The sequence below is a fragment of the Rhinopithecus roxellana genome, chromosome 7 (assembly GCF_007565055.1).
Source record: "Rhinopithecus roxellana isolate Shanxi Qingling chromosome 7, ASM756505v1, whole genome shotgun sequence".
Classification (NCBI taxonomy): Eukaryota; Metazoa; Chordata; class Mammalia; order Primates; family Cercopithecidae; genus Rhinopithecus; species Rhinopithecus roxellana.
In genome coordinates, this window is record NC_044555.1 from 68577770 (window position 1) to 68600701 (window position 22932).

At 39.9% G+C, this 22932-nt stretch overlaps 1 protein-coding gene across 4 annotated transcripts in view; it reads right to left on the reverse strand.

The window, feature by feature from the left end:
• HDAC8 (histone deacetylase 8) overlaps nt 1-17488 on the reverse strand; it is a 261897-nt gene extending 244409 nt beyond the window's left edge. For all 4 annotated transcript variants that reach the window (XR_004058377.1, XM_030934136.1, XM_030934137.1 and 1 more), the window contains exons 1-4: nt 17042-17488; nt 16452-16504; nt 13383-13513; nt 12528-12669 (exon numbers count right to left, since the gene is read on the reverse strand). Coding sequence is in view for 3 of the 4 variants with exons in the window: in XM_030934136.1 (XP_030789996.1) it covers nt 12528-12669; nt 13383-13513; nt 16452-16504; nt 17042-17266 (551 nt within the window). In the remaining variant the exon portion in view is untranslated. The remainder of the gene's footprint in view (nt 1-12527; nt 12670-13382; nt 13514-16451; nt 16505-17041) is intronic.
• Between the last annotated feature and the right edge of the window lie 5444 nt (nt 17489-22932).

The window sequence follows — 22932 nt, forward strand, 5'->3', positions numbered from 1 at the left end:
CAATTAAAAGAACTAGAGAGGCAAGAGCAAACACATTCAAAAGCTAGCAGAAGGCAAGAAATAACTAAGATCAGAGCCGAACTGAAGGAGATAGAGACACAAAAACCCTCCAAAAAATCAATGAATCCAGGAGTTGGTTTTTTGAAAAGATCAACAAAATTGACAGACCGCTAGCAAGGCTAATAAAGAAGAAAAGAGAGAGGAATCAAATAGATGCAATAAAAAATGATAAAGGGGATATCACCACTGACCCCACAGAAATACAAACTACCATCAGAGAATACTATAAACGCCTCTACGCAAATCAACTAGAAAATCTAGAAGAAATGGATAATTTCCTGGACACTTACACTCTCCCAAGGCTAAACCAGGAAGAAGTTGAATCCCTGAATAGACCAATAGCAGGCTCTGAAATTGAGGCAACAATTAATAGCCTACCCACCAAAAAAAGTCCAGGACCAGATGGATTCACAGCTGAATTCTACCAGAGGTACAAGGAGGAGCTGGTACCATTCCTTCTGAAACTATTCCAATCAATTGAAAAAGAGGGAATCCTCCCTAACTCATTTTATGAGGCCAACATCCTCCTGATACCAAAGCCTGGCAGAGACACAACGAAAAAAGAGAATTTTAGACCAATATCCCTGATGAACCTTGATGCAAAAATTCTCAATAAAATACTGGCAAACCGGATTCAGCAGCACATCAAAAAGCTTATCCACCATGATCAAGTGGGCTTCATCCCTGGGATGCAAGGCTGGTTCAACATTCGCAAATCAATAAACGTAATCCAGCATATAAACAGAACCAAAGACAAGAACCACATGATTGTCTCAATAGATGCAGAAAAGGCTTTTGACAAAATTCAACAGCCCTTCATGCTAAAAACGCTCAATAAATTCGGTATTGATGGAACGTATCTCAAAATAATAAGAGCCATTTATGACAAACCCACAGCTAATATCATACTGAATGGGCAAAAACTGGAAAAATTCCCTCTGAAAACTGGCACAAGACAGGGATGCCCTCTCTCACCACTCCTATTCAACATAGTGTTGGAAGTTCTGGCTAGGGCAATCAGGCAAGAGAAAGAAATCAAGGGTATCCAGTTAGGAAAAGAAGAAGTCAAATTGTCCCTGTTTGCAGATGACATGATTGTATATTTAGAAAACCCCATCGTCTCAGCCCAAAATCTCCTTAAGCTGATAAGCAACTTCAGCAAAGTCTCAGGATACAAAATTAATGTGCAAAAATCACAAGCATTCTTATACACCAGCAACAGACAAGCAGAGAGCCAAATCAGGAATGAACTTCCATTCACAACTGCTTCAAAGAGAATAAAATACCTAGGAATCCAGCTTACAAGGGATGTAAAGGACCTCTTCAAGGAGAACTACAAACCACTGCTCAGTGAAATCAAAGAGGACACAAACAAATGGAAGAACATACCATGCTCATGGATAGGAAGAATCAATATTGTGAAAATGGCCATACTCCCCAAGGTTATATATAGATTCAATGCCATCCCCATCAAGCTACCAATGAGTTTCTTCACAGAATTGGAAAAAACTGCTTTAAAGTTCATATGGAACCAAAAAAGAGCCTGCATTGCCAAGACAATCCTAAGTCAAAAGGACAAAGCTGGAGGCGTCACGCTACCTGACTTCAAACTATACTACAAGGCTACAGTAACCAAAACAGCATGGTACTGGTACCAAAACAGAGCTATAGACCAATGGAACAGAACAGAGTCCTCAGAAATAATACCACACATCTACAGCCATCTGATCTTTGACAAACCTGAGAGAAACAAGAAATGGGGAAAGGATTCCCTATTTAATAAATGGTGCTGGGAAAATTGGCTAGCCATAAGTAGAAAGCTGAAACTGGATCCTTTCCTTACCCCTTATACGAAGATTAATTCAAGATGGATTAGAGACTTAAATGTTAGACCTAATACCATAAAAACCCTAGAAGAAAATCTAGGTAGTACCATTCAGGACATAGGCATGGGCAAGGACTTCATGTCTAAAACACCAAAAGCAACGGCAGCAAAAGCCAAAATTGACAAATGGGATCCAATTAAACTAAAGAGCTTTTGCACAGCAAAAGAAACTACCATCAGAGTGAACAGGCAACCTACAGAATGGGAGAAAATTTTTGCAATCTACTCATCTGACAAAGGGCTAATATCCAGAATCTACAAAGAACTCAAACAAATATACGAGAAAAAAACAAACAACCCCATCAAAAAGTGGGGAAAGGATATGAACAGACATTTCTCAAAAGAAGATATTCATACAGCCAACAGACACATGAAAAAATGCTCATCATCACTCGTCATCAGAGAAATGCAAATCAAAACCACAATGAGATACCATCTCACACCAGTTAGAATGGCAATCATTAAGAAGTCAGGAAACAACAGGTGTTGGAGAGGATGTGGAGAAATAGGAACACTTTTACACTGTTGGTGGGATTGTAAACTAGTTCAACCATTATGGAAAACAGTATGGCAATTCCTCAAGGATCTAGAACTAGATGTACCATATGACCCAGCCATCCCACTACTGGGTATATACCCAAAGGATTATAAATTATTCTACTACAAAGACACATGCACACGTATGTTTATTGCGGCACTATTCACAATAGCAAAGACTTGGAATCAACCCAAATGTCCATCTGTGACAGACTGGATTAAGAAAATGTGGCACATATACACCATGGAATACTATGCAGCCATAAAAAAGGATGAGTTTGCGTCCTTTGTAGGGACATGGATGCAGCTGGAAACCATCATTCTTAGCAAACTATCACAAGAACAGAAAACCAAACACCGCATGTTCTCACTCATAGGTGGGAACTGAACAATGAGATCACTTGGACTCGGGAAGGGGAACATCATGCACTGGGGCCTATCATGGGGAGGGGGGAGGGGGGAGGAGGGAGGGATTGCATTGGGGAGTTATACATGATATAAATGATGAATTGATGGGTGCTGACGAGTTGATGGGTGCAGCACACCAACATGGCATAAGTATACATATGTAACAAACCTGCACGTTATGCACATGTACCCTAGAACTTAAAGTATAATAATAAAAAAAAAAAAAAACAGATATTTATAGAACATTCTACCCAACAACTACAGAATATACATTCTATTCATCAGCACATGGAACATTCTCCAAGACATACCATACAATAGGCCACAAAACAAGTCTCACTTAAGAAAATCTTTAACAAGTCTCGATTAAAAAAAATCAAAATTATATCAAGTACTCTCTCAGACCACAGTGGAATAAAATTGGAAATAAACTCCAAAAGGAAACCTCAAAACCATGCAAATACATGGAAATTAAATAGCGTGCTCCTGAATGAACATTAGGTCAACAACGAAATCAAGATAAAAATTTAAAAAATTATTTGAACAGAACGATAATAGTGACACAACCTATCAAAACCTCTGGGATACAGCAAAAGCAGTGCTAAAAGGTAATGCCTCTTAGCAAATTCATTAAATGCCTACATTAAAAAGTCTGAAAGAGCACAAATAGACAATCTAAGGGCACACTTCATGGAACTGGAGAAACAAGAACAATTCAAACCCAAACCCAGCAGAAGAAAAGAAATAACCAAGATCAGAGCAGAACTAAATGAAACTGAAACAAACAAAAAAATACAAAAGATAAATGAAACAAAAAGCCGGTTCTTTTAAAATAAATAAAATTGATAGACAATTAGCAAGATGAACCAAGGAAGGAAGAGAGAAGATCCAAATAAGCTCAATTAGAAATGAAATGGGAGACATTACAACTGATACCACAGAAATACAATAGGTTATTCAAGGTTACTAAGAACACTTTTATGTGCATAAACTAGAAAACCTAGAGGAAATGGATAAATTCCTGGAAATATACAACCCTCCTACATTAAACCAGGAACATAAAGAATCTCTGAACAGACCAGTAACAATCAGTGAGATTGAAATGGTAACAACAACAACAAAAAATGCCAACAAAAAAGCGCCCAGGACCAGACGAATTCACAGCTGAACTCTATCAGACATTCAAAGAAGAATTGGTACCAATCCTATTGACACTATTCCAAAAGTTAGAGGAAGAGGGAATCCTCCCTAAATTATTCTACGAAGCCAATATCACCCTAACACCAAAACTAGGGAAGGACATAACAAAAAAAGAAAACTACAGACCAAAATCCCTGATGAACATAGATGCAAAAACTTCAACAAGATAATAGTGAACCAAATCCAACAGGATATCAAAAGATAATTCACGATGATCAGCTGGATTTCATATTAGAGATGCAGGGATGGTTTAACATACACGTCAATAAGTGTGATATACCACATAAACAGAATTAAAAACAAAAATCACATGATCATCTCAATAGATGCAGAAAAAGAATTTGACAAAATTCAGCATCGCTTTATGGTTAAAACCCTGAGCAAAATTGGCATAGGAGGGACATACCTTAAGGTAATAAAAGGTAATAATCTACAACAAACCCACGGCCAACATTATGCTGAATGGGGAAAAGTTGAAAGCATTCCCCCCAAGAACTGGAATAAGAAAAGGATGCCCACTTTCACCACTTCCATTCAACACAGTACCGGAAGTCCTAGTCAGAGAAATCAGACAAGAGAAAGAAATAAAGAGCATCCAAATCGGTAAAGAGTAAGTCAAACTGTTGCTCTTTGTTGATGATATGATCATATACCTAGAAAACCCTGAAGACTCATCCAAATAGCTCCTAGAACTGGTAAATGAATTCAGCAAAGTTTTAGGATACAAAATTAATGTACATAAATCAGTAGCTGTGCTATGCACCAACAGCAACAAAGCTGATAATCAAATCAAGAACTCAACCCCTTTCACAATAGCTGCAGAAAAAGTAAAATACTTAAGAATATACCCAACCAAGGACATGAAAGACTTCTACAAGGAAAACTACAAAACCCTGCTGAAAGAAGTCATAGACAACACAAACAAATGAAAACACATTCCATGCTCATGGATGGGTAGAATCAATATTGTGAAAATGACCATACTGCTGAAAGCAATCTACAAATTCAGTGCAATTTCCATCTAAATACCACCATCATTCTTCACAGAAATAGAAGAGACGATCCTAAAATTGATATGGAACCAAAAAAGAGCACACATAGCCAAAGCTAAGACTAAGCAAAAAGAACAAATCTGGAGGCATCACATTACGCGACTACAAACTATAAGGCCATAGTCTCCAAAACAGCATGATACTGGTATAAAAATAGGCAAATAGACCAATGGAACAGAATAGAGAACCCGGAAATAAAGTCAAATGCTTACAGCCAACTCATCTTTGACAAAGCAAACAAAAACATAAAGTGGGGAAAGGACACCGTATTCAACAAATGGTGCTGGGATAATTGGCAAGCCACATGTAGAAGAATGAAACTGAACCATCATTCTTAGCAAACTATCACAAGAACAGAAAACCAAACACCGCATGTTCTCACTCATAGGTGGGAACTGAACAATGACATCACTTGGACTCGGGAAGGGGAACATCACGCACTGGGGCCTATCATGGGGAGGGGGGAGGGGGGAGGAGGGAGGGATTTCATTGGGGAGTTATACATGATATAAATGATGAATTGATGGGTGCTGACGAGTTGATGGGTGCAGCACACCAACATGGCATAAGTATACATATGTAACAAACCTGCACGTTATGCACATGTACCCTAGAACTTAAAGTATAATAATAAAAAAAAAAAAAAAAAAAAAAAAGAAGAATGAAACTGGATCCTCATCTCTCACCTTATCAAAAAATCAACTCAAGATGGATCAAAGACTTAAATCTAAGACCTGAAACTATAAAAATTCTAGAAGATAACATTGGAAAAACCCTTCTAGACATTGGCTTAGGCAAAGAATTCATGACCAAAGACCCCAAAGCAAATACAACAAAAACAAAGATAAATAGATGAAACATAATTAAGCTAAAATGCTTCTGCACAGCAAAAGAAATAATCAGCAGAGTTAACAAACAACCCACAGAGTGGGAGAAAATCTTCATAATCTATACATCTGACAGAGGACCAATATCCAGAATTACAAAAAACTCAAACAAATCAGCAAGAAAAAAGGAAACAATCCCATTTAAAAGTGGGCTACGGACATGAACAGACAATTCTCAGAAGAAGATATACCAATGGCCAACAAACATATGAAAAAATGCTCAACATCACTAGTGATCAGGAAAATGCAAATCAAAGTCACAATGTGATACTCCCTCACTCCTGCAAGAATGGCCATAATCAAAAAATCAAAAAATAATAGATGTTGTTATGGATGTGGTGAAAAGGGAACACTTTTTTTTTTTTTTTTTTTTTTTTTTTTGAGACGGAGTCTCACTCTGTCACCCAGGCTGGAGTGCAGCGGCCAGATCTCAGCTCACTGCAAACTCCGCCTCCCGGGTTCACGCCATTCTCCTGCCTCAGCCTCCCGAGTAGCTGGGACTACAGGCGCCCGCCACCTCGCCCGGCTAGTTTTTTGTATTTTTTTAGTAGAGACGGGGTTTCACCGTGTTAGCCAGGATGGTCTCGATCTCCTGACCTCGTGATCCGCCCGCCTCGGCCTCCCAAAGTGCTGGGATTACAGGCTTGAGTCACCGCGCCCGGCCGAAAAGGGAACACTTTTACACTGCTGGTGGGAATGTAAACTAGTACAATCACTATGGAAAACAGTGTGGAGACTCCTTAAAGAACTAAAAATAGATCCAGCAATCCCACTACTAGGTATCTATCCAGAAAAAAAAGAAGTCATTATACAAAAAAGATACTTGCACACACGTTTATAGCAGCACAATTTGCAAATGCAAAAATATGGAACCAGCCCAAATGCCCATCAATCAACAAGTGGATAAAGAAAATGTGGTATATATACACTATAGAATACTACTCAGCCATAAAAAGGAATGAGATAATGGCATTCACAGCAACCTGCCTGGAATTGGAGACTATTACTCTAAGTGAAGCAACTCAGTAATGGAAAACCAAACGTTGTATGTTCTCACTCATGGGGAAGATAAGCTATAAGGACACAAAGGCATAAGAACAACACATTAAACTTTGGGGACTCGGGGAAAAGGATGAGGGGTGGTGAGGGATAAAAGACTACACATTGGGTACAGTGTACACTGCTCGGGTGATGGGTGCACCAAAAGCTCAGAAACACCACTAAATAACTTACTCATGTAACCAAACACCACCTGTTCTCCAAAAGCCTATTGAAATAAAAAAATAAAAAACTATAAAAGGAAAATTAAATTAAAAAATAAAAAATAATACTTGGGAGAAAAAATAATTCTGCCACTATATTATTGTTATTCTAAGATAACCACTGTTATTCCCACCAGTCTTTCTCTCTTCATATATGTTTTACAAAGCTGTGATTACAATGTGCATGCATTTTTAAGACCTGTTTTTTTTTTTTTTCTGAGACAGAGTCTTACTTTGTCACCTAGCCTGGTGTGCAGTGGCACGATTTCGGTTCTCTGCAACCTCTGCCTCCTGGGTTTAAGCGATTCTCCTGCCTCAGCCTCCCAAGTAGCTGGGATTACAGGTGCCTGCCACCACATCCGGCTAATTTTTGTATTTTTAGTAGAGACAAGGTTTCACCATGTTGGCCAGGCTGGTCTTAAACTCTTGACCTCAAGTGATCCACCTGCCTCGGCCTCCCAAAGTGCTTGGATTACAGGCATGAGCCACTGCGCCCAGCCAAGATCTGCTTTTTTATTGACACACATAAAGTATTTGTCTGAAGTTCCCTATAATCCTTATAATCATTATTTAAAATAATAGCATAAGGCTGGGCATGGTGGCACACAACCGTAATCCCAGCACTTTGGGAGGGCAAAGTGGGTTGACTGCTTGAGCCCAGGAGTTAGAGACCAGCCTGGACAACATGGCAAGACCCCATCTCTACAAAAAAAGGCAGGTGTGGTGGTGTGCGCCTGTAGTCCCAGCTACTCAGGAGGCTGATGTGGGGGGACTGCTTGATCTTTGGGGAGCAGAGGTTGCAGTGAGCCGAGACCATGCAAATGCACTCCAGCCTGGGTGACAGAGCAAGACCCTGTCTCATAAGTAAATAATACATAAATAAATAAAAACAAAAAGCTTTTGCACAGAAGGAAAAAAGTAAAACAATAGGATAATATTCTAGGGAGTAGATTCACCATTCCTTTATTGCTAGGCATTCATGTTATTTTAGTTTTTAAAATTTTATAAATAACACTGATAAATACCTTCATGAAAATAATTTGTTTCCCATATTAAAAAAAAAAAAAATTAGGCCACATTCCCAGAAGTAAGATTACTCGATCAAAGGGCATTACTACGCATTGGCTACCAAAATGCTTTCTTCCAAACCACACTCACTAGGAAACTGAGTACCATCTTTTTCAATACTGTTAAATATAGGCTTAAAAACTGGTGGCTCATGCCTGAAATCCCAGCACTTTGGGAGGCCGAGGCGGGAGGACATGAGGTCAGGAATTCGAGTCCAGCCTGACCAACATGGTGAAACCCCATCTCTACTAAAAATACAAAAATTAGCTGGGCATGGTGGCACACGCCTGTAATCCCAGTTACTAAAGAGGCTGAGGCAGGAGAATCGCTTGAACCTGGGAGGCAGGGTTGCAGTGAGCTGAGATCGCGCCACTGCACTCCAGCCTGGAAAACAGAGTCGAGATTCTGTCTCAAAAAAAAGAGCTTACCTAATGGTTTTAATTTGCATTTCTTTGATTAGTAGTGATGAACATTTTCCGATGTTTTCCAGTTGTACTTAAACTCCTTTGTAAATTGTCTATTCATGTTTTTTGTGCAGATTTCTTCTTATACATTATACTGTAAGAGTGGGTTAGATAATACAAGCCTACTACACTTTGTCATATTTATGAAACATAGGCTTTTCCAGTCTGTGTTTAGATTTCATTTTAAAAATAGCCAAAAAACTTTTAAAAGTTGTTTTGGTTTTAAAATTTTATACAGTCAGGTTTGATCTTTTCCTTCATGATTTTTAAAAATTACTTTCTAAGCTTAGAAAATTCTTCCCTTTTAGAAGCTTGATAAATATCCATTCACTCTAGTTTTTAAAATTTGCTTTCTTTAATATTTAACTCTTCAATCTAGCTGTCACTCATTTTAGTTTATTACAGTAGATGAGTGTATAATGGTACAAGCTGTCACAATACCATTCATTTACTCAATAGACCTTTCAACTCCCATGCACTTGCAATGTATCCTTTGTAATAGATTAAATTCTATATAACTGGTCTCTTTGTTGGAGATGGGGTGTACTATAAGCTATCTGTCTAATTTTGTACCAGTGTTTTCATTATTGTAGTTTTGGATGCTTAATATCTAATAGCATTAGTCCTTCATTACTCTTCTTTTGTAGAATATTCTTTGAGAATCATCCTTTTTAAGCTTTCAAATGCAATTATTTGCTGTCTTATTCCTAAGATATAAATTTCTTACAGGTAGAATTGGTTTATTTCCTTAGACTAGACTGCCAAGAATATTGTTACTGGGCCAACTGGTATGAACATTTTTTCCCATTCTTAACACTTCCAAAGTTTTCAAAGGGGGTTGTACTAATTTCACTGTAATCCTTCCACCACCTGGATATTTTGAAATAAATTTTTTTTCAACTTGGTAGGGGAAACAATATATCTTGCTTCAATTTCTATATATCTGCTTATTGGTGATGATAAACATACATTTGACATATAGTAGGTGCTTAATCAATGCTTGTTCAATGAATAAATGGCATGTGTGAATCTGTACATATATTTGGAGATGGGAAGTTTAAACAAATATTGTGATTATAATAAGTAAATGCTGGCTAGATGTAAGTTTGTAGCCTAAATGCCTGTAGTCCATCTACAGAGAGGTTCTAGATATGCCAAGAACACCCTGGAATTCAGACCTAAATTGGGGAAATCTCTAGAGACTCTCTGTAATTTATATTTATCACAGGCATGTCCGTTTCCATGCAGGAGCAGCTGAAAGATGTCTAAAACAGTTAAGGCAATATATGTGGGTATCCCCATGTCTGTGTGCAGCCCAGAAGCAGCCATGATTGGGTCAAGACAGAGTGTACTTCCTTTGGCAGCAAAACAGTAATAAGAAGCAGAGTACCCAACTGGAAAATGACCCAAGCCCTAGTAGGCTTTCTGCAGTGAATTTAATTGCGTAATAAACTGGATGTGATTCACAGAAGCAAGCCTTTTCTATGAAGCCACACTACTTTTCTTCTCAATTTGCTAAGCCCAAGAGGACCTAGAAGTCTTTCATTCAGAGAAGCTTAATTTTCTCCTTTCATTCTGTACCTGGGAGGGGAGAGGGTCATTTTTTTTTCTCCTAGCAATCATTGTCTGTATTTTGAACTTAAAAAAAAAAAAGGCAGCCTGGGTGTAGTGACTTTCATGTGCAGTGCCAGCACTTTGTGAGGCCAAGGTGGGAGGATCACTTGAGTCCAGGAATTTGAGACCAGCCTGGGCAACACAGCAAGACCTCATCTCTACAAAAAATACAAAAATTATCCAAGTGTGGTGGCACGTGCCTGTAGTCCTAGCTACCTAGAAGGCTGAGGTGGGAAGATCCCTTGAACCCAGGAGTTTGAGACTGCAGTGAGCTATGATTGCACCACTGCACTCCATCCAGCCTTGGTGACAGAGAGAGACCGTCTCAAAAACACAAAACAAAAAAGAAAGAAAGAGGCCAGGTGTGGTGCATGCCTATAATGCCAGTACCTTGGGAGGCCGAGGATAGAGGATCCCTTGAGCCTGGGAGTTCAAGATCAGCCTAGGAGTTCAAGATCAGCAACAAAGGGAGACATTGTCTTTATTAAAAAAACAAACCAACAACAACAACAACAGCAAAAAGCAAGAAAAAAGCAAGCAGGCAAGCAAGCAAAAGCTAACAAAAGGCAGCTTGTCTCTGCTTTTAAGACCACATAAGACTCATTACTAAAACACTGGTTTCCTTTGCTCTGTTGCCAAACTAGTAAATTCTAGCAGTAAACTTTTTCAAGGACTTCCTTGGCCACAAAATCTGTCAATCTGATGGAAAAAATTCTGTTATTATCTTAATCTGCATATGCTGAAGTTGTGCTGTGTTTTATTCTGAAAAACAAAGTGTGGTTTTCTCTTGACTCCAGAGCACCTAAGAGTATCAAGGTCACTGTTGATTGCATGAACAATTGATTTGTGAATGATGCATTGGCAATTACTACTACAGCGACTTCATTTCTCTCAGACAGAGGATTGATAAATTCCGAGTTTTAAAAAATCCTTCTTCTTCAATGTGGATTAAGTACTACAGAAATATCAAGGAAAGTTCCAAATGCTGAAGAAGGCCCAGCAATCCTTCTCAGACAGACTACTGCAGTTTGACATGTTAACATAAAACACTAGAAGGTGGCTAGGTGCGGTGGCTCACCCCTGTAATCCCAGCACTTTGGGAGGCCGAGGCAGGCAGATCACCTGAGCTCAGGAGTTTGAGACCAGCCTAGCCAACATGGTGAAACCCCATCTCTACAAAAATACAAAAATTAGCTGGGCATGATGGTGGGTGCCTATAATCCCAGCTACTCAGGAGACTGAGGCAGGAGAATCACTTGAACTGGGAAGGCGGAGGTTGTAGTAAGCCGAGATCACGCCACTGCACTCCAGCCTGAGCAACAGGGCGAGACCCTGTCTCAAAAACAAACAAACAAATAAACAAATGAACACTCCAAAGGACTTCTCCTCTAACTCCAAGAAGCACCTAGGAAGAGCCTTTTCACAAGCCCTTTGTCTTTGAGAGACATCTACCTCTGGGTTGCTACTTTTCTTAGAGGTGGCAGCATGAGCCCTCTTCTTGATTGTTCAGCCTTTTGTTTTAAACCTATTCGCATCAATTTTCCACCTTTTCAAAAATCTGTTTGCCGCTTCTTTTAAGAACTAGCTCTAAAATTCACTTCCGCCAAGACTTCCATGATTAATTTCTTTCTACTGATAAGTCTCTTCAGCTCATACACATATTCCATTGGTACCATAACTAATGTTGTTCTCTATTCTAATTTTGTTAATGTTTCTGGACTGTAAGTCCCTTGAAGACAGGGGAATTTCTAGAAAGCGGAAAAGGAATTTAGAGACTGTCTAGTTGTATCCTTTGTTCATTTTATTGATGAAGAAACTGAGGCCTAGGGAGGGTAATAAGTCCAAGTCAGTTAGGCAAGTTAGCAGAAAAACTAGGTGTAGAGCCCAGGTGTCCTGACTTTGAGCAGTGTGTTTTCCACTATATTAGGTAATCTTTTTTCTATTTCACTTGGATTTCTTCAGAATGCCTTGTAAAGTGCCACATATACACACGTCTCTCTGTAAATGTCAATACAATAAGCATAAGAGTTTATATAACTGAGAAACTGACTCAAGGAAAGAGTCAGAAAACAGAAAGGTTATTTTCTTACTTCTTTGCATGATGCCAGCCTCCAGACCAGTTAATTGCTACTTTGCACATTCCGTCGATCAGGCATTGGGCAGCTGTGATTGTAGCCCCTCCTACAGCTGCTGCATAGTCAAATATCCCTTCAGTGGCTGGGCAGTCATAACCTTAGGGCAAAAATCAGAAGAACTGGTTAAAAGATGAACTAGAAAAAGAGGAGGAATAGGTTGAGGTGTGACAACAACCTAACCTACTAAAAGGCCACTGTGCTAATAACAGCTCCAAGTGAGACAGAAACAATTCCAATGTTGGGGATGTAATTTTTTAAAAGGTTAGAGCTAGAAAGGATAAACCTTCCTGATGAACTAGTCACAGGCTATAGATAGAGAAACCAAGGTGATATGTCTTGTCAGTGGTCACACAGAGCCAGGCCTGGGACTCAGCTCTCTTGACCCCCCAGTTCAATGTTCTTCTGCTAAACCATGCTGTTTTTCTAGACTATCCTGCTGGTCACTTACAGTTTTAAAAAATGCAGCTGTTTAATGAGGGATGAGGTAGAAAACTTAGCCAGAACATAAATCTATATTCCAGTTAAAATATAAGGTCACAGGACAGCTAAATCAGCATATATATAGCCAGACCAGATCTGAGCACTGCCAATAGGGCCTAAGCAACTGAAAGGTTTTCTTTCATCTAACCCATCATGTGGTTTTGCTCAACTCATATGATTTGCTTGTTTAGTGAGTTATATGTGGCTAAACCAAAAGATTAAGATCGACAGTTAACACATGATTCCTTAATGAAAAAATATTTAAAAATCATACAAGTTATAAAAAAATTAGGCTGTCCATCTCCCATCACTGCCTGGTAATGACTTTACCTAGCCCATATTCTGTGGAGTCTGGATGATCATCATCGCCCTCTTGGCTGACCTTCTGGAGATGCTGCAGATAAGCATCAGTGTGGAAGGTGGCCATCTCCTCCATGGAGGCCACTTTGGGCTTAACTATCCTAATAATAACAGAGAGAACAAAGAGAGGTGAGTGAGTCAGACCCAGTGTATGCCAGAAGCTAGAAACAGAAGCCAGCAGTCTGAGAAGAAAATACAAGTCTCAACTTCTTGTTCCAATAGGCTAGAGTAATAAACACATTCTGTTCTCCCACTGCACTGAGCGATCTTTACTGCCTCACATCTACAGTAGTGACTCTATTAATAAGGGGCAAGAGGATAGATTTTCCCTTGAGTTTATAGGTAGGTAAACAAAAGTAAATTATATTCAAGTTAGACAAATAATCAGATATCAGACAGACTTAACCCTGTGAGTTACAACTTTCAGGACAAACTAATAGGCAGGGATATTTTCATTTGAACTAGTTGCTAATTGGGCTATCTAATCCTTTCAGCTGTATCTTTATTTTAATAGGCAGCTATTGAACCAGTTGCTAATTGGGCTATCTAATCCTTTCAGCTGTATCTTTATTTCAATAGGCAGCTATGTTATCATGCATTTTGAATTTGGAGTCAGATTTGGAGTCAGAGAATTGGGTTCCTGTTCTAACTCTGTACTTACTAGCTCTATAACCTCAGGTAAGTTGACTGTTCTGGAGTTCAGTTTTCTTATTTGTAAAATGGGGAACTTTATGGGACTTATGTGAAGATAAAAGGATAACACATACAAAAATGCTTGGTGGATAACTATCATCCTATTAACGGATTAAAAACGGGCAACTCAAAATGTAATGTTTCTAGACTTGAACCCTCCTATCTGCCTCTGAGAGCAAGGCGAGAAGGGGCAAAATGGTTGGAACTGGGCTTCACTTGGAACCTCTCAACCTACTCCTCACAAAAAATGACAAATGGAAGCGAGTGAGGGAATAAAGGGAGCTAACCCAATAAGAGGCCTTCCCACATCTAACCTCTAGCTGCCTATCCCCCATTTCCTCTTCTTGACCCCACAGCTGCCACTACTGTTCTCTAGCCCTTGCCACTTAAAGGGTGGTCTGTAGACTAGGAGCATCAGCATCCCCCAGGTGCTTGTTAGAAATGCAGAACTTCAGACTTGCCTCAGACCTGAGTCAGAATTTGATCATTTTTAAACAAGATGATTTTTAACAAGAAGATTTTTAACATGATGATTTTTAAACAAGATAACGTATTTTAAGGTGATTCATATACACATTCAAGTTGAAGGAGCCACAGGGAGGCAGCAGTGGTTTTAAATGTCTGCTGAATGGGAACACAGCCATGAGTTTATGATGAATTAATATGACTATACAGGCTACTACTATCACCAAGGTAGCTGGAAGAAATCCTGTGGTTTGGCCTCAAAACTGAAATACATAGCCATGACCCAAGAATTCTTGCTTCTTCTTAAAGAAGACACATCTATACCATCAGAGGTGAAAAATCTACCCATTAGAATAAAAATTTTATAATATCTTGGACCATATTTCCCAGTCCTAAAAGCTCCCTCTTTAGTACCCTTCCATTTATTTTGTTAAATGTTAAATGTTACTGAAAGCCTCCCTATTTAACAGTAAACAAACTGGACAGTTTTGCTTTGCTTTGATATCTTGTTTGTCATAAAATAATTTTTTGAAATGTTAAATAACTTTAATGGAAGGCATATAGTTACTATGTTAACCAAACCATATGGGTTAAAAAATGGTTTAAAATGGGTGTGGTGGCATGTGCCTATAGTCCCAGCTACTCCGGAGGCAGAGGCAGGAGAATCGCTTGAACCTGGGAGGCAGAGGTTGCAGTGAGCCAAGATGGTGCCACAGCACTCCAGCCTGGGTGACAGAGCAAGACTCTGTCAAAAAAAAAAAAAAAAAAAAAAAAAAAAAAGCTTAAAAATTCCCTTAAGAAGGTACAAAATGATTTTGTTAATAATAAGAATAAAATCTGAAAGACTATTACACTACCTTCTGGAAGATAAATGAAGCATAGCACACCAGCTAGTATGGGCACTTACCTATTTGGCCAGAAATTGTCATAAGTAATCCTATATGTGGCAAGGTTATATTTGCTCTTACAATGGCACCAAATACAGAAATGGCAATAAACAGCAAGTTCATGTTTTTGGAAGAAACAGCTCTCTCTTGAGTTCTGGCTCAGTCTTAGCAGTTTTCTTTGGTCTTGACCTGTCTCTAGCCTCACCCATTAAAGTTTGGTGGTGGTGGTGGGTTGTCTAAAAGTCTTAGGTTGAACTCACACCCTCAAATCTGGTTTAGAATGAAACAAAATCAAAAGAAAAACGGAACACGTCCTAGCTGAACACCTTTTTGTATCAGACTGGTTTTAATACCCAAATGTACTTAAAATCTCCACAATGCACTGAACCTACCCCTGAGATACTTAACTAAGCAATTGAGCTATATTTCTAATGAACCTTAACTGCTTCCTGCACTTTCCACTCCCCCGTCCCAAGTTTTCTTTTCTCTCTCTCTCTCTTTTTATTTATTTATTTATTTTTGAGACGGAGTTTCACTCTTGTTGCCCAGGCTGGAGTGCAATGGTGCAATCTCTGCTCACTGCAACCTCCACCTCCCAGGTTCACGCGATTCTCCTGCCTCAGCCTCCCGAGTAGCTGGGATTACAGGCACCTGCTATCACACCCAGCTAATTTTTTTGTATTTTTAGTAGAGATGGGGTTTTGCCATGTTGGGCAGGCTGGTCTCAAACTACTGACCTCAGGCGATCCACCCACCTAGGCCTCCCAAAATGCTGGGATTACAGGCATGAGCCATGCTCCTGGCCCCCCAAGTTTTCTTAATTCTTCAAGAGCTTTCTTGGGATTACAGGCAGATTACAAACACTGTGAATACTCTCACAGAAAACTAAAATAATTTTTTCAAGAGACCGTTCTCTTCCTTGCTCCACTGTGAAGCAGGATATTAAGGCTACGAACACCTAGCTTCAGGGCTACATGCAAGAAAGACAACTTACCTCATTTGCTTATGCAGTGCATATGCTTCAATCAAAGAATGTACCATACTGGCCTAAAAACATCAGCGAAAAAAAAAAAAAAAAAGCAGAAATAGTCTTAAAAGTTTAATTCAGCAAAATCCCCGTCAATCTCATTATCCTGAACAAAGGAACGGATTAACTTTGTTTCAACTGGCTTGCCTTCTGTTAACAGTTACAATACACTTTAGACAATACAGATACAAAGTATCAAAATCTCTAAGGTGAAAGCTACTAGGCCTTAGGCAGGTGATGGAACACTTTCCCTCTGCAGCTTGTTTTCCCACGACTACAGCGGTCCCCTAGGAGTGGAAACTGCGTCCTCTCCCCTCCTCCGTACCCCCTCCCCCACTCCTACCTGTCCGTTGGACGTCCCGCAGAGACATGCTGCGCTCTCAGAAACGAGATGAGAACACTTCCTTCTGATACAGCTTTAGGTATCTGATACAGCTACTCGAAATTTCTGAAGATTTCCCCCAGCCCAGTGTCCTCTCCGCTTCCTAACGTTCTTTCGTCCACTGCCCCCACCCCCACCACAAAAGCCCATGGTCTTTCATCCCGACTTCTCTTACCCGTTTGGGGATCTTGGCCAGGGAGTCACACATACTGACATACTCGGGACTATAGATGTAAACCGGGATCAGCGACTGCCCACTGTCCGCCGGTTCCTCCGGCTCCTCCATCTTCCACTTAAAACCGTTCCGCAGGCACCTTCCAGATCTGGCTTTTTTCGGACTCGGCCAGGGCTCCAGTTCCTGCTCCTCTGATCGGCCGCAGCGGTGCTCCCTGGTCAACATTCCCTCCTATTCTTGAGATCGCTGGAGACACTAGCCCCACTCCCCATCCTATTGAAGGAATAGATGGGACTTCCCAGACCAGGATCCCCTCATTTAGCGACCACAGTTCAAGAAAAAGGGTTTGGCAGATGTAAAAGTCCAAATAGCTGTCAATTAGGATCGATTGTTTTATGGCACAAATAAATAGGGTCAAAACTAACCATCCTTGTTGCCCTACGGGGCCATTTGAGATGAAGTCAGACCAGTTTCACAGCATGCTGGGAGATGTAGTTTCCAGAGGTTTGAGGAACGGAAGAGTCCGGGCTAACCACTAGAATAACCGCGATTTTGAGTTTTAGCGCTAAGACCAAAAAAAAAAAAAAAAAAAAAAAAAAAAGAGAGAGAGGCTGAGGCAGGAGAATGGCATGAACCCAGGAGGCGGAGCTTGCAGTGAGCCGAGATCGCGCCACTGCACTCCAGTCTGAGCAACAGTGCAAGACTCCGTCTGAAAAAAAAAAAAAAAGTAGCCTCAACCCTTTATGAATTGTTTCAATCTGCAAACACATCTATTTCATCCATTTAACCATATAAACACAGATAGAATGTGGCCACCTAGAGCCCCCACCATCCAGTTACATCAGCTGCCTATCCTAAGGATAGGCTTTTTTTTTTTTTTTTTTTTTTTTTTTTGGTGGGGGCGCTATATAATGGCACAAATGGTTTGAAAAGTTTACACAGTAAATTCTGTGATGCAATTTTGTAGTTCATTTCTTTTCATCATTAACTATCCATGTCCACATGAAAGTTGACAATCTCAATAATTTACTCTGGCAAATCTGATAGCACTTTCCCAAGAGACTGGCTGGTGCAGTGGAAATTGCTTGGTAGATTCCAATCGAGCAATGATGTCAAATGTAACTCCTTGAACATTAATGTGGTAGGAAGGTTGCAAGCAGTGGTGTTTGGAAACTGCAGCTCTTCTCCTCCTACCTCCTTTTGTTTCTGCAGCTTAGGGAAATATTTTAGATTTGGTGTGAGGGTCCAGTTTAAGACTATCTGAGGTGGTTTTAGAATTACCATCAGCATTTGGAGGTTCCTGGAGGCCGCTATGATCTGAAACAAGGTGGCCAGTGCTCAGGCCCTCAATTCTCATGGCAACCTAAACTGACTTACTAACACCACTGGGACAACCCAATATCCTTACTATATTTAAAATCTGGCTTGCTTTTTAGACTTTAAACATTTATTGAAGATTGTGACATGCACATTGGATATATTATCTCATTTCATCCTTGCAACAGTCCTATAAAGGAGGTTGCAATACACCCATTTTACAGATGCAGTTTAGAGAGAAAAACAACTGTTCAAAATCACATACTTAACAAGCAGATAAGCAGGAATTCAAAATTAGGTCAGTCTGACATTGAAGCCTTTTTACATTCCCGTTATTATATAAACTTGATTCCTCCAGGATGACTTTGTGTTATGATATAACTTTGTTCACCCTCCATTTTGTATCCCTTCGATACTTATTCTGAAAATCTTGGGGGTGTTCTGGTGATGTGCTCTGTAACCAGAATGTAAGATCTTATGTTTCTTTTATTTATATCTTCCCATAGCAACTAGTTAAAAGGTCTGCAGTCATTCATTCATCAAACATTTATCTGATATTAAGTGTACAGTACAGCTGAGGATTCAAAGATAAATTATAATGTGATCTCTGCTCTCAGGGAATTTGCATTCTTATACAGAAGATGGGGCAAATACACAAGAAACCAAAGGCAATGCAGAGTCAGACAATGAATGTAGGGTGCTTAGACTACTTAATAAATAAGCATTAAGTACTAAATAATTGGTATTTAATAAATGGTAACTAGAATGCACCTTTGGTGGCATTTGAGAGGGTCTTAGAAGGTGGGTAAGATTTTGCTTGGTGAAGATAGGAGCCAGGAGGAGGCATGCTGACTAGAATGAACAGCATAAACAAAAACACAAAAGAGAAAATTTCTAGTCGAGTTTAGCTAAAAGGGCCAGATCATGACGAACATTGAATACCAGGCTAAAGAGAATAGACTACATTCTGTGGGAAATGGGAAAACACATTTAGACAGAAATAGTAAGGAAAAAAGATTTCTATAGTAGCAGTGTGTAGGAAAGATTAGTCATTAAAAGGCTAGGGGTAGTTAGAGTGCCACAATGGTCCAAATAAGAAGTGATAATGATTTAAAACTAGGGTGGGGGCAATGGGAACAAAGGAGAAATAATGTACAGGGTAAGTTCAACAGGACTTCTTTATTACTTGGATATTGGTGAGAGGGAGGAAGATGGAAAAGGGTTGCTGAAAACTCTTAAATGTAAACTCTGGTTAAGAAGGCTAAAGGTAGCAAGATAAGAAAGAGAGAAATCGGGAGGAAGAACTCATACAGTAGGGCAGAATGGACATAGATTCTGATTTTAAAAGTGTTGAAAAGTGTTTCAGAAATTAATGGGTTAAACAATTGCAGTGACACACACACACACACACACACACACACACACACACACACACACACACACACACTTTTCCATATAAAGAGGAGAAAGCTGAAGTCATAAGAGTGGCTGATATAGCCAAGGGATGTGACTTTCTCCACTGGGATGCCTAATAGTCATATCCAACATTTTCAAAACCAAGCTCCCAATTTCCCCATCCAAGTTCTTTCCACTCCTTTTCTATCTTTCATAGCTCAGTAAAGATACCAACATCTATCCAGTTGCCTAAGTCAGAAACCTGGGAGTTATTTGGGTTTCTTCCTTTCCTTCACCTGCAGATCCAGTCCATCAGCAATTTCCATTGGTTCTACGTCAAAGACGTGCCTTAGACACATTCACTTCTCTCACTCTGTACTTCCACCACTATAGTCTGGATACTATTATCTCTCACTTGAACTTTCTGCAGTGTTTACCTGGGCTTTGCTTCCATTCTTGCTGCCTTACAACCCATTATCTTTGCAGCCACCAGAGTGAGCCTCCAAATATAAGTAAATCAGATCATGTCACAAAACCTACCCTACACCCTGGTGAGGACCCCTGAGCTAGGAAGAAGAGTGTCATTTTTGGAAATGCCTGTGTGTAAGGGTTGAGAGGAGAAAAAGATGTCAGAAAGAAGACAAGGAATGGTCAAAGACCCTTTTTGGTCATTAGAAACTCACTGGTGTCCTATGGAGGTAGGGGAGAAAGCCAGATAGTGGGGGTTTAAGAAGTGAAGCAAACAGTTAAATGTAGCTTCCTCTTTGAAAAACTGTGATTGTGAAAGGAAGGAGTTAGTCTAACAGCCTGAGGGGACGTCAGAGCCCGGAAATTTTTTAAAGAGAAAACTGCACATGTTTATAGACAGGAGAAGCTAGAGGACTTGACTGAAAGGTGAGATCATGATGACTGGCAACATAAGGAGAAATGGGACTTGTCCTGGGCCTTCAGGGATAGGCAGCGGAAAGAGGGCAGGAGATGGACTGGCCAACTGACACCCTAAATTCTGGACTGTACTTGGATGACATGAAAAGGTCTTGTTTCATGTGTCCTTTCTGATCTAGTAACAAACGGCTGAATGGTTCTAAACCGGAAACACTATGCAAGTACCCTATGCAATGTGGCAAGATGATTCAGCTACGGAGAAAGATGAATTGTTGCACAATGCTCTGGAATTGGCAACCTATTCCTGCAGCTAATCTCAAAGGGAGGTTAGACGCTTGCTCATGGTTAAGAAAGCACAAATCCTGCCACAGGTCCCTCACCTCAATTTTCCACATTTGTAATACCCATGTGGTTCTTAAATTGGGAAGAAATCCCTTCTCAATGTACTGTATTTGCAGTTGGAGGACTTGAGGTCAGAGGAAGTAGGTTCAATCTTGGCTTCAAAGCTTGCTAGGGTGAAGTTACTTGACTGGGCAAGTTACTTGACTCACTTTCCTCAATCATTATTGCTAAAGCTAACATTTGAACCGGTAAGTTCAGGTTGGGCTGTGCCATTTATTTTGGTGCTTTCCCCTGCCTTTCTCCAGAAGGGGAGGCAAACAAATTACAGGGGCACCACCCTTCAGTGAATGAGCAGTCTTCTCTGCTCATTTCACTATCTGTCCAGTGACACTTCAACTGTCTTCAACTGACCCTGGTTTTCACACCACTCCCTTAATGTCATTTCCCTTGGAGAGTGTAGTTGTTGAGAATGTGAACTCTAGAGTCAGACTGCATGGGTTCAAATTCCAGCTCTATCACTTATTAGATGATTGATTTGGGGCAATTTACTTAAATCCTCAGTGCCTCAGATCACTTACTTGTAAGATGGAGATGGCAGTATCTATCTTACATGGCAATTGTGAAGACAAAATGGCTCATGCTAAGTGCCTATATAACAATGGCATTTGGTATGTGCTCAAATATTGGTTATTTAAGAGCCATTATGCCAAATATTTCCATATTCGGTGGGGAAGGGAGTTTCCCCCCCAGTGTCATCCTTAGCCCCATACCACTACTGCACAAGTACTATTAGTGGTTTGAGAATAAGTTCTTGGTTTTTTGGCTTAGCCTTAAAAGAAATCACACATCGGCTAAATATAGGGGTGACCATATCTTTCAAACTGAGACATATTTTGAGAGTGACACAGTGTTATTGATAATTATGCCAGTAAGACAGGCATAAATGGGGGCTGTCCTGGACAAACCAACACCTGAGGTTACTCAAGATAAAAAGGAAATGAAGACCAAATGTGGAAAATACGATACTTAATCTCTGCTGCATTAGTGCAGATACTAGGTACTTGGTAAACAGAAAAAGGAATGGCAGAGGTTTTGCCAGCTGTGGTGAAGAATGACTTTTGCCCCACCAGTTGTGTAAGATTCCCAGAATGTAGTAAAATTTCATTAACCAGGATGGAACTGTGGAGACAATGTTCATCCTTGCTGAATAAATCCTGTTATAGAAAAGGCTAACAAATAGCCTAAACAAGATTCTGCCAAATATTTTTAATATTTAGAAAAACAAGTTGTTTTTAAAATACCCTTCATTAGGGAAGAAGCACCATTTGCACACAATTGAAATGCTGAGTAAAAATCTGTTTTATTCATTCATCAGAAAATGTTCCCTACAGGCCAGGTGCGGTGGGTCACGAGTGTCATCCCAACACTTTGGGAGGCCGAGGCAGGTGGATCACCTGAGGTCAAGAGTTCGAGACCAGCCTGGCCAACATGGTGAAACCCTGTCTCTACTAAAAATACAAAAAAAAATGAGCTGGGCGTGGTGGCACATGCCTGTGATCCCAGCTACTCGGAAGGCTGAGGCAGGAGAATCACTTGAATCCAGGAGGCAGTGGTTGCAGTGAGCCAAGATCAACCCACTGCACTCCAGCCTGGGCGACAGAGCAAGACTCCGTCTTAAAAACAGAAAAGAAAAGAAAATGTTCCCTATAGATGTCAATAAGCCCGTTTGAATTTAGTAACCCTTGTTTGAGTGGGTATGTATTTGAATGATTAAACTGCATTTCTTTACATATATTATCTAACATATTACAAATGTATTATATACTATATATGTACTATATATTAATATTATTCTACTTCAACCCAATGAATGAGCTTTGACTGTACTGTATAATTAAGCAGAGTATGTAGAATAAAGCCATGAAATAAACTCCAATCACAAAAACACATGT